This window comes from Phoenix dactylifera, chromosome 4 (assembly GCF_009389715.1).
Source record: "Phoenix dactylifera cultivar Barhee BC4 chromosome 4, palm_55x_up_171113_PBpolish2nd_filt_p, whole genome shotgun sequence".
In the NCBI taxonomy this organism is placed as follows: Eukaryota; Viridiplantae; Streptophyta; class Magnoliopsida; order Arecales; family Arecaceae; genus Phoenix; species Phoenix dactylifera.
This window is the reverse complement of record NC_052395.1, coordinates 3456398-3468073: the sequence shown is the minus strand read 5'-3', so window position 1 is coordinate 3468073 and position 11676 is coordinate 3456398. Positions and strand designations below refer to the sequence as shown.

At 39.7% G+C, this 11676-nt stretch overlaps 1 protein-coding gene across 1 annotated transcript; it reads right to left on the bottom strand.

Annotated features, from left to right (window-relative positions):
- Positions 1–678: 678 nt before the first annotated feature.
- LOC103695568 (5'-nucleotidase SurE-like) lies at positions 679–10977 on the bottom strand. Its single transcript, XM_039125329.1, has 10 exons — positions 10547–10977; positions 10006–10100; positions 9690–9757; positions 9543–9586; positions 9134–9211; positions 8891–9044; positions 1825–1977; positions 1612–1725; positions 1232–1297; positions 679–1095 (listed from the first exon to the last, which is right to left on the bottom strand). The coding sequence occupies exons 1-10, from the start codon at positions 10849–10851 to the stop codon at positions 982–984; spliced, it is 1191 nt and encodes a 396-aa protein (XP_038981257.1). The 5' UTR covers positions 10852–10977; the 3' UTR covers positions 679–981.
- Between the last annotated feature and the right edge of the window lie 699 nt (positions 10978–11676).

The following is an 11676-nucleotide window of genomic DNA, read 5'->3' as shown; positions in this document are numbered from 1 at the left end:
ATGCGCGGCTGGTGCTGCAGGCCAGTTCGATCATTCTGGAGGACGATTCGGCCACGGTTATCGGGTGGATTCGGAGAGGGGGAGCGAGGGGTAAGAGCACGAACCACTACCTGATCTGGGACATAGAGATGATGATGAGGGATGGGATGGCCTTCCAAGCCAAGCATGTATTCAGAAAAGCCAATGGAGCGGCCGATTGGATGGCTGCCTACGCGGCCCACCACTCAAGGTACACCCTCTGGTCATGAGAAGGAGAGCTGCCACAGGCACTTTGTAAGTTAGTGTTTTTTGATTTTATTGGATGTATTCGTACACGCACTGTATGAATAACCCACTACAATAACAACAACAAAAAAAAAAAAAAAGAAGAAGAGGAGGAGGAGACCAGAAACTAGGATTTTTATACCCATCTTTGATGCACTTGACTGGGTAGGCTGACCGCATAAAATGATATGAAGGCTGTATCTATGTAAATTATAACTTCATTTTGAGAAGCATATTTGTCATACTGAGTGCTTCCCCCTCTCAGGCTTGTAAAATTTCAAGGATTAGTACTAACTACTGTGACCCTCAGCAACAAGCAGCTCTCAAATGGAAGATAACCATGATTTGTCCGCAGCTCTACTGACTTGGGACGTCGTCATCACCGGCAGCAAGGGTGTAGAAAAGGCGTCAGTCTTTGGAAAAATAGGCAAACTCCGTTAGGGATAAACAAATTCCAGGCAAAGCCAGAAGGTCTAAGTAACACAGAGCCGCCCATCTCCAATCTAAACAAATCAAGCCCACACAACAATTGGAACACATGCCACCGCCAATCATATTAATGGAACGGATCGAGCATGGGTTCCTTCGAATATAAAGAACAATTAACGAACACAATGGAATGAGGGCAAGTTGGAAACAAAAGTGACACCTTCAACGTGGAAGTCAAAACAAAGTAACCACCTACAACAGTAATACAGGTCAAACATATGTGCTGTGTCAGCCTCGAAGAGCCTCTCCACCTCCCGTTGGAACAGAGGCAAACCACTCTGAAGCAGAGGCTTGGATCTCAGAGCCCTCACGCAAATTCAAATGTAAAGGAGTTACAGCAATCTGTAAAGAAGATGAAGAAGTAAGCTTGTGCTAAGAGCGTGCAGATATACATGCTTGTGAATCTGTCTGTGTTGCTTGTGAGAGAGAGAGAGAGAGAGAGAGAGAGAGAGAGAGAGAGAGAGAGAGAGAGACTCACACAGCCATTTTCCAGAGCCCTAAAATCAAGATCTTCGTTTAATTCTTCTTGCTCCTTCTCAAGAAACTGCAATTAAAGAAATATGTTTGAAGGCTCATTTGAAGGCTCCAATTGTTAAATCCTAAACACTTGTACAACATAAAGTACTCAGGTGTTCTGAGAAAAGCTAAAAATATGTTCTAGTAAGGAAACAGCCTCCTATGCTACTATCCATATTCAAAATTCTTTTAGAGGAAACAAGCCTAATATTAGGCTATTGCGCACAATTTAATAAAGCACATCAGCTAAAATCTCATCAATGAGCTTTGGGTGAGCCACAAAACACCCCATATTATTTAGACATGGCTTGCCTGTTAGAAACTTACACAGGCCAGGCATACCTTTAGACGGAAGTACTTCTTCACCACTTCTCGTTGAGTCTCAGGTTTTCCAGCTGCTCCAACTGACTCTATTTCCACGTTCTTCCTTGGAGCATTAATGCGACGAGCTGCTCCCTGAAAATGCAGAGCTTCTTCAGAAAATACAGGAACAGTCCGACAAAAAATAATGGCAAATTTCTGGTTCCTGTCCATAGATTATGGTATGATACTAACTGCTGCAGAGGCATCTCGGCCAAGCTGTGCGAGCTGCACTCCAAGACTTTGATGCATAGACATGAACTGCCCGGCAGAAGGATGCCTGTTTGCTGACACAGATTGCCAGCTCAGAGAAGACCTCCACAGACTCTGCCTGGTCAGCTTGAAGCCCTGTCAAAAAGTACAGCACATAGACTGAAAAACAACAACAGTCTAAGGAGCTAAGATAACTTGCAAACAGGGAAGTCAACAAATTCACAATGAAATCAGGCACAGCAGCCATGTAAAACATACTTTAATCTTAGCAACTTAAAAAGTTCTATATGATAAATGTGCTAGTCATCAACGCAAAAGTACCAATACAGCATCTTCACAATGTTGGTATCTATCGATAGCTTTGGTCCATTGCAAGTGAATAAATGCAAGTGCATGCCAGATACCAAAAGAAACATGACACCCTTGTTATCATTCAGAGATAATATGTCAAGCCTCATAAAGGTTCTCAGGATAAGCACCAGTCTGCTAATGTAGCCACATTAAGACACCCTAAGAAGGGAAGCTCAAGCTATTGGAGATGCGAGCTCCCTAGAGAGCACCTGAAATGAATAACATTAAAATTTACCAAGAGAGATCACCATTTTCATGTTATATAATTGTAGCAAGTGAAGAGCAGCTCCTCATATTGGAAATGCATTTCATCCTTGGAGGAACATGAAATGGAAAATGGACAAGATGAAATTTTTCTAATCAATTCAACTCTAATCCATTTCCTCTTCATCTTCATCTTTCTTCACACTAATTTTTTCTTGCCTGTAGATGGTGGATTTAATTTTAAGCTCATGGATCCATTTACCAAGGCCACAATTCAATCACAATTAGAGGCAGAATAACGACCAAAGGCCAACAGATTAGAAATACAGTGAATTGATCAAAGTAAAGATTTTGACAAGTTCAGAAAATTTAGCACATCAGTTTATTATTATAGCAGTTAATTCAACCTGATGACAATGTAAACATCCACTACAAGCTTAGCCAGCATATTGCAGTCTAACCTCCGAAAAACATGTTTATTGCCATTCCACCCTCCAATTTCGAACAGTAAGATTTGCTTCTAACATTTATCTGTCTGATCATGTCACCCCCCTGATCTTTTTCTTTCCGACTCTCTTCTTTCCTATATCCTTTTTATCTTTACCTCAAATCTCAACAAAGGAGGCACAACAACCTGACAATGTAATTGGATTTTACTCCGTTTGTGTAAACATGACCCTCTTCCAATGTCATATATGTGTAAGTAATTCTTGGACTTTGATTATTTTTGATAAGAGACTTCAGATTTCTTCAACTTGGTGGAGCAATCTATAAAGTTGACTACATCCAAAACAAAGTTAATTTTGATCATGTTGACAACTTAATTAGTGAAAAGAATATGCATGATGATAGAGAATTTACCATTAGTAGAATATTTAATGGCTAGGAAGCACAGATAGTTTAAATGTCTCAGATAAATATCTTAAGTATCCCTTTTTTGTTGTTCTATTTAAAGGCTTCATATACCTCCGGATGCTTTGGGGATGAGGGGAGAGGACTTTCTTCTCGTTTTATAAATGTTGAATATTTAATGATGGATGGTTAATTTTGATTTTGATGTTATTATATAGAGTGTCAATTTTGATCTATAAATTTGAAAGGCTAATTATAAGTTTGTAGAAACTGGTGACCATGTTATTATAATAAACCATCATGCTTTATAGACGATTTTTACATATATCTAAAAAAATCACTTATTTATGTTGTACCATACATGTTTCGTACCCTATTTTTCAGGGTTTGCATTATTGATGCATCTCACATCCATATCTATGCTTCAAAACTTAGAATAAGTATCTGACATGTATCTTAATCATAACCAATGCATGCAAGTATAGATGCAGTGATAAAACATGAACAATTTGTTTATCCTGGTCAGATGCAAAACCTTACAAATTCAGTATCTAGCGTAGGTTGATTCATAACAGAACGAATGATATTCTACCTGATTGTGCACTGATAGTATCCATGTGCAAAGCATGATTAGAAACAAAAAGGTTTAAAATTTATAAAGAAATCCTAAACAGTTTCCCGAAAAATAACAGATGTTATTAACAATTGAAATATGTCCAATGAAATAGAGTTTTCCAAAGGATAAGACTTTAAGGAGAAGATTGGAAGAGGTAGTCGATGATATGGACACGAGTTTTCCTAATATTGCACCTTTACAAGCATTGGAGCAAGGGACGAGCCAAGGTTCCCTCCCTCCCCACAAATTTTACCTTCCCTGCTCACCAACTCATAGCCCTCAAATCACCCCAGCTCTGCACACCCCCACCCCCCAGCCCCCTCCCTATATTTCAAAATACTTGATAGCCACCTCATGCCTGATCAAAGCACAACTATGGTCAAGAGGGTGTAGGGCTATAAATAGGGTTTGGTTTGTTGATCAGGTCCAGAACATGTAATTCCAGTTCAATTATAGATACAGCCAAACTCAACCAGCTGTCACTCCTCATGATAACGCATATCTTTTGTTGGTTTAGGCATGGCCAGTACAACTATTGTGCCACTACATGCTAGCAAAAAAAAGTTAAACCTTTTGGAAGGATAATATCATCAAGTATTATTTGTGATAAAATCAGATGTTGAGCCTGCATTTTTTCTGAATAGCCAACCGCATGGCACTCCAAGAGAGCGGATTCATGTGACTTTCAAGAATTACTTTGATAAAGATGATGCTCATGGTCCATACCCATAAGAATTAAGTTTTTGATATAAGAATAATTTGCCATGATATCAAACCCTCACATCCATAAGTTCTTAAGCACCACTCATGCTTCACCGAAATGACAATGAGAGGTTTTCGCATTGAAGAGACAAATGATGGAAAAGGTGAACAAAAAAGCATGATACCATGAATGACACTTCTGACTTAAGAGACAAAATCTGGTGCAGGTGTAGCAGATAGCAGAGACCCAGGTCATCAATGTTACATTCATGTATGCCATCATATTCATATGTATAGTGATGACTACACAAATCATTGGTTACATGAGACACTGGTTAAGCCATATGGGCTAATTAGAAAAAAACTTAGCATATCTATTGTAATGATCAACCACTGAACATGCCTGAAGTCATTTGAGAATCTTTGCTATGATGTAATCCTAGAACAAATAAGAATAATATCCAGTACGGAAGCAGTCAAAATGCCCTCAAAAAATGCACATCAACATGTATGCATATCAAGAAAAGAATCATAGAAGAAAGTAAAAGGGAAGGGGGGGGGGGGGGGGGGGTGGGGTTCAGGTAATTCACAAACCGTGGAGTGATAAAAATATGGCTGTATATGTATAACATTTCCGAAAAATTATCAGACGTATTAGCATAATCAGGAGGAGAAAATCCAACAAAACTATAAAATGTTAGGTTAGGGGAAAATGAAGAGATATTACACAATATCACAGAGAAATAGCAAAGAAGACAAGACACCATTGAATTTGGGGAGAAAATACAACTCTATCCTATTTAGAGCAGAATGATAAAAGATTTGCTTGTTCATTTCCTTCCAAATCCCTCGCCGGCTAAAGGGAAGATATGCCATAGCAAGTTCTAATCATAATGAGGCCCATCAACTAATGTTAGGTTTTTTTTTTTTTAAAAAAAAAAAAAGAGATGCAACTTGGGTTAGGCTCAACCCGAACCCGCCCGCCCAACCCCCTCACTAGATAGGGCTGGGTTGAAGTTTTATAAACTTGGGTTGGCTTTGGGCCAGCCCGATCTCAAGTAAAGCTAGGTTAGGGTTGACCTTCAATCCAACCCAAACCCGACCATAAACCAACCCGAACCCAACCTGACCTGATATATGAATAAATAAATAATAGTCCATATTTATGTTTCATATAAATTACTTCTATGTTTGTATAATTATATCTTAATCTTCTTAAACTATGATTTAGGTCACAATTCGAGAAATAGGAATCCAAGAAAAGTGCACTAAAATTCAATCTATCTTAAAATTCCTATTCAACTTGATATAATCCAATTAAAATTAAACAACCCAACTAACCCGACCCAACTTGACTAACCCTTACCCAGACCAAATTTAGCTGAAGACTTGATTAGGTTGGTTGAATGGTTGGGTTAGAGAAATCCCAATCTGAGACCAAGTTGGATTGGGGTTAGGGTTGAGGGATTTACAGGCTGGTGGGGTTAGAGTTTGCCCTCAACCCAACCTAACCCGCCCGAAGCCCTTTGTTTTTATATGTAGCAACTAGTCAACTTCTACATTCCTAATAAAAAGGTTACACACTGCAAGGACCCACTTTTACATAGTTCCATGAAATGAAGGCCTGAATACTAAACTCATCTATCGAGCATTACAAGTTCATGCATTAGTCATCATCTTGAAGAAAGATCTTGGTGCTACAATCTAAGCTCCTGCCTCCAGTAATACCCACTTACCTGCCATATGCTTTCATCACACACACACACATTAAATTCTTCAATGCCCAAACTTTGTTCCATGCAATATAGCATGTCTCGTTATTTTTTGTCTTTCCAGATTATCTTAAGTCTCACTGGCTTATACCAACCAATTTACATTTCTGCAGTGCATCTCAAATAATTCCATTTTCAGCACAACAATCTCACTTATCATATCATCCCCCCCAACATTATATCACAATTAATGTCAGTCAGACCCACATCTTCATCAACTATCTTATAAAAACAGAGATACCACAGCACGATTAAACAATTATATGCACCCGCTACATCTATAAGTTCGCTACTTTTCAAAATGGACAATCAAATATCTGGAATTCTGCTTCATGCATAGGGGTGTCAATTGTTATACTAGGCCTGATCATTTAATTTGCTTGGCAGACCTAATAAACCTTGTGCGATTAAAGGATTGGACACACCACCCACCCCTCCTCTCCAGGGGCGTCATTGCAACGAGGGAGAAGAAGGGAAAAAATAAAAAAAAAAGGCGCCTTGACTCATGTCATGATTAATTAAGCAAATGCATTAGTTTTAAATTCAAGAGAAAAACCTAAGCTGCTCAACTCCTAACTTTGCCCCAATCTATTGCTGCATTTACACCATGCTTTTCGTCTTAAGAATTCAGGAGCACATACATCCATTCCTTGCTGCCGAGTGGGCTATATATCTTTTTACTTTTTGGCCTATTTCAAAAATTAGTCATCCGTGAGATTTTCTCCACTCTAAATGTTGGTATTGTTGTTGATGTTGTTATCCCTTGTATATTTCCTATACTATTATTATAAAACCTCACAATCTTCAAAATTCAAAAGACGGTACAAGCATGTGTAACTAGATGCGCCATTGAAGGAAGCACATACATATAATATAATTATCAAAGAATTCATGGTAAAAGAATTGAATTACATAGTAAAAGAAAAAAAATAAAGGTCACATTATATTTTTCAAACTTTAAGGCATCGTGTCTGGTTCATAGTTAAAACCCGGTTAAGGCTTCGTTATCTACTTAACCAACCAAATAGTCTTACTTTTTGCATGATCAACTTTAGCTAGTTAATGCACTTTAATTACCTAACCATGTTTAAAGTTCTTTCACGAGGGGGTAGGAGTAACTTCAACCAGCTGGTTAAGCCACCTGGCCCCTTATTTTCATTCCCAAAATGCCCCTAGGTGGTTAAAACCCTTTTCCCCTTTTTTACTTCGGTTTGGGTAGGCACAGTCCCCTTACCACGGTCCTCTTCTCCCCATTCCGCACTCTCGGTCCAAGTGGTGTTGTGCCCATCCTGGTCAGCTCCTAGCGGCCAACACAATGCCGCCAGTCATGCTAGTTGGCAAGGCCTAGCTTTGTTTGTTTATTTTTTGCTACTATCAGTGCTCCCTCTTCCCCTTCTCCCTCATCGATTCCTTTCCCGCTACTCTGGTAGCAAATCTGCCCTCTCTACCTCATCGAAGATTGATTGGTGATCGTGGGTTGTACCTTGGGGCTCCGTTCAAGTCTCCAGTTAGTTGCTTGTCGTGGTCTCTAGATCAACCACAAGTGGTGTTGTCCCGTGGCCTATTTCAGCTTCAAAAGGTCTCAAGGCTCGCCAATCTTCATCGCTTTGAACCCCAACTCTATCTCAGATGAATGTGCTCGCTAAGGTCTCGTGACCAAGCCAACATCCATGTCTAGAATGTGATATTTGCTTTGCTCTATGATTAATTTAATACCTTGGCCATTTTCAAAAAATGCAAGGTTATGCTATACTACCTAATTTCATATTGGCATGCTTGAAATTCTTGTCAATTTGTGTGGGCTTGTGAATGATATGCTCTCTATTTTGATGCCGGCATGCTCTTATTTTGGTCATCGTGGGATCCATGTTTGGAATGGCCCTGCATCTTTGTATCGGGCAAATGCATGGATCTCGATGATGATCTTCACGACTAAGCCATAGATACGTTGAACGTTACCATACTGCCTACCCATGTGCTATGTCTAATAAGCTAATATGCTACACTTAATATCTTTCTAGGAAAAATAAAAGGAAGGCCCATTAACAAATTCTATCGAATCCATAAGATATTGTTGAGAAGGTAGGTCATAATACTCATGATAGGAAAAGTAGTAAATCATGTTGTGAGAGTACAAGTTATGAGAGGATATGCATTGATGTCATTTTTACAATCATGTATAATAGAGATTATTTCGATAACATTCAACTAATAAAATAATGTGGTGAGCAAAGACATATTGGGTGGTCAGTGCATTCATATGATGAATGAAGTTCTTAGCCATTTTCATCCAAATGGAGAAAATGCATAAGGACATTATTGTCCATATAGCACAAAAAAGGACCTCAAACATGCTTTTTGCAACCAAACACCATTTCAACTAACTCAGCAAAAAGTTGTGGTTAACCGACCAACAACCAGGCAGCACTTTAACTAGCCTATGTTTAATTGGTTAAGTAGTGGTTACCAATGCTTAACTTTAGCCACCCCCCAATTAGATATCTAGGAACCAAACATAACCTAAAAGACTCAAGACTTGGCAAAAGCAAACCTTATTTGTAGAAGGGGAGGTAGGAATTTCTATGCTCAGCAAGCAATTTTTTGGGAAAAGTCCCTTTTCAATATCCCTAATGGCTGCATGTATTAGTGGTAAACAAACTTCAGCTGCATCCTTGAAATCACTTTCTTGGCTTTCATCCTTCCTCCTAGCAGAAGTAATCAAGGTTCAATGTGTAAGATATACAAGGAAAATGGAACAAGCAAAAACCATCAAAACAGATAAGGCATTATTTACCAATTCAATGAGATTGCGAAAGAAGGTAGTCCACATAGTAAGGCCTCTCTAGCTCCAGCAATAGCACCAGAGTAGAAGCTATATAAATTTTCACAGGAGATGAGAGAACTACGTCAACATCCAACATTTACATAAGAAAGTCTGACTTTAACCTGATTCAAAGCCATATAAGGAATGAAATATGCAAGGAAAGGAAGAACTATAAATAAGCTAGTAAGTTATCAATTTGCAACCAGATCTTGAGACTGAACATGAAACATGGAGCTCACATTTTGGAGGAACATAAAATGAATAAACTATACAAAAACTACAGTGTACACCTCTCATCAAAGAAAAGAAGGCTAAAGTCATTATTTGGTTACTGATCCGCAGGAAACCAAGGGGGAAATGAGAAGGCTCCCATACTTACATGTGATGGCCACAATTTGATCCCTTGTTGATACCGCTGATGACCTGTGATGTATCATATTAAACATTCTTAAATCTCTAAAAGACAAGGTACTAAATTGACTTCAATTTTAGCAGCTAATAAAAGGAAATATAGACAATCATATACCAATGCTGGCCTGGACCAAGAAAACAACACGCCTGACAAAGCCAGGGAGACACAATCAGCAGGAGTCCCTGTGAAAAGAAGCAAAACCTACCCGCAATTAGAACATAAATAGCTTCTTTGCTCGCCCTGTGATGGTTTTTGCAAAATAACTTCTTCAAATCCAAGTTCCAGTATCGCAATCTTGAAATGTTATTTCTAATAAATTAATCTAAAAATCATAATCTAATAAAGCGGGGAAACAATTTAATATCAACAAATCAAGAAAGGAGCCTGGAGGAAAAAAAAACCTCAAGAATCGACTGGAAGAAGATCTCACCAGAAACTTCAAAAGCCGTGGCACCATGGAACTCTGCAGAAGTCACGGCGACGGTCTCACGAACGGTAACTGCATGACCCGAGGCTGACTTGTCCCTTTTTCCAAAAGGAAAAAAAAAAGTTACAAATAACCAAGAAATCCGACAACATCATTACCAGTACCTACCAATATCCAACAACCTCATCTCGCTCATCCAAAACCCACGAAGCCAACAATGGAATCAAACTAAAGCGAAAGAAAAGAAGAAGACAAAATCCATGCATAAATACAAGTCAGCAAACCCTACTGTAGCTATCCCAAATCACAAGCTGCGCAGAGACACAACTAGTGGAAACAAACCCGCATTTTTTGGACACATCCAATACCAAAAAAAAAAGAAAAACCCAAATAAACCAATCAAGAAGATAACAAAGACAAATCAAAAGGAAATAATGCTAACTAAATTTGGCGAAAAAAGGAAAGGAGCCACACACCCAAATCTTGCTACATAGGAATTAAACCTAACAGATAAAGAACCAAATGAGGGAGGGAAGGGCCTCACGATTCGGGGGCGCAAACGTGGACGTCGCACTGGCCGCAGCGGATGAGGGCCTCAACAAGGGCGGCGAGCCCCGGGGAGCCAATCCCGTCGCCGTTCGTCACGAGGACGACAGGCTTCTTGGATCCGTTCCCTGACTCCTCGGCGGCGGCGGCCGCGGAGGAGGAGGAGGGGGCGCCCTGGGGCTCCTCCTCTCCGGGCTTGGCATCGCCCTCGCCTCCTTCGCCGTCCACGCCGCCGCCTCCGAGGGCGGTGAGGAGGGAGGGGGGCAGATGGTTGTTCTTTATAGACATCGAGTCCGTCGTCATTATTACAAAGTTATAGTCCACGGGGAGGAAGAGGAGAAGAAGAAGAAGAGAGAACGGGATGTGAGAGAAGGAGAGATTCCAAGAGAGTATAAGGAGGTAAAGGGGAGGGAGAGGGATTCGTTAGGGGCGAAATGTAAATTGGGTGGAAACGGTTCGGAGAAGGGCGCATTTATAATATTATCATCCTTGAGGGATTTGGCTGATTGATTATTGATGAATTTTTGGCATGGAAATTTTGTATGAATATCCTTTCAAAATTGATATTTGCATTTACATGCTCATAGAACTTTGTTATTGTATAAATACTATTCTAATAGTGTTTAAAAAATTATTTTTATATTAATTAAAAACAAAATAAAAATTTGAAATGACGTTATTATCCTTACTATTTCCGTCTTTCTCTTCCCTCCCCTTCCATCCCCACACCCGCAACCCATCCCTTCCCCCCGGTGCCCGGCTTCCTCCCCGCTCTCTACATATCGGAATCCTAAGAAGAAGAAGAAGACAGGAGCTCCACGCAGCTGTGCTCTGCTTCAGAATCTCTTAGGCCCAGAAAAGAGAGATAGAGATAGAAAGAGAGAGGACTGCTGGTTCACAGAATCCAAAGGAACCTCGGCCCGTCAGGATTCTCTCTCGATCTATTACACTGTTGATACCTCTGGTGTCTCGGTAGCTGGCTTTTTTTTTTTCCTCCTTTTTTTTTGGTTTTTGTTTCTTTTAACTTTTGAAGGGAGAAAGTGAGGGAACACTCTAGTGTAATAGATCGAGAGAGAAACAATAACCAAAAAACAGGAGGAAAAAAAAAAAAGCTAGCTACCGAGACAC

What these genes read in the sequence shown, in the direction of transcription:
- LOC103695568 (XM_039125329.1), bottom strand. Translation starts at nt 10,851, where the DNA reads ATGACGACGGACTCGATGTCTATAAAGAACAACCATCTGCCCCCCTCC. An exon ending in CTTGGTCCAGGCCAGCATTG is followed by an intron (nt 9,587 to 9,689) that starts GTATATGATTGT and finishes GATACATCACAG; the next exon opens with GTCATCAGCGGTATCAACAA. An exon ending in AGAAGTACTTCCGTCTAAAG is followed by an intron (nt 1,298 to 1,611) that starts GTATGCCTGGCC and finishes CTTTAATTGCAG; the next exon opens with TTTCTTGAGAAGGAGCAAGA.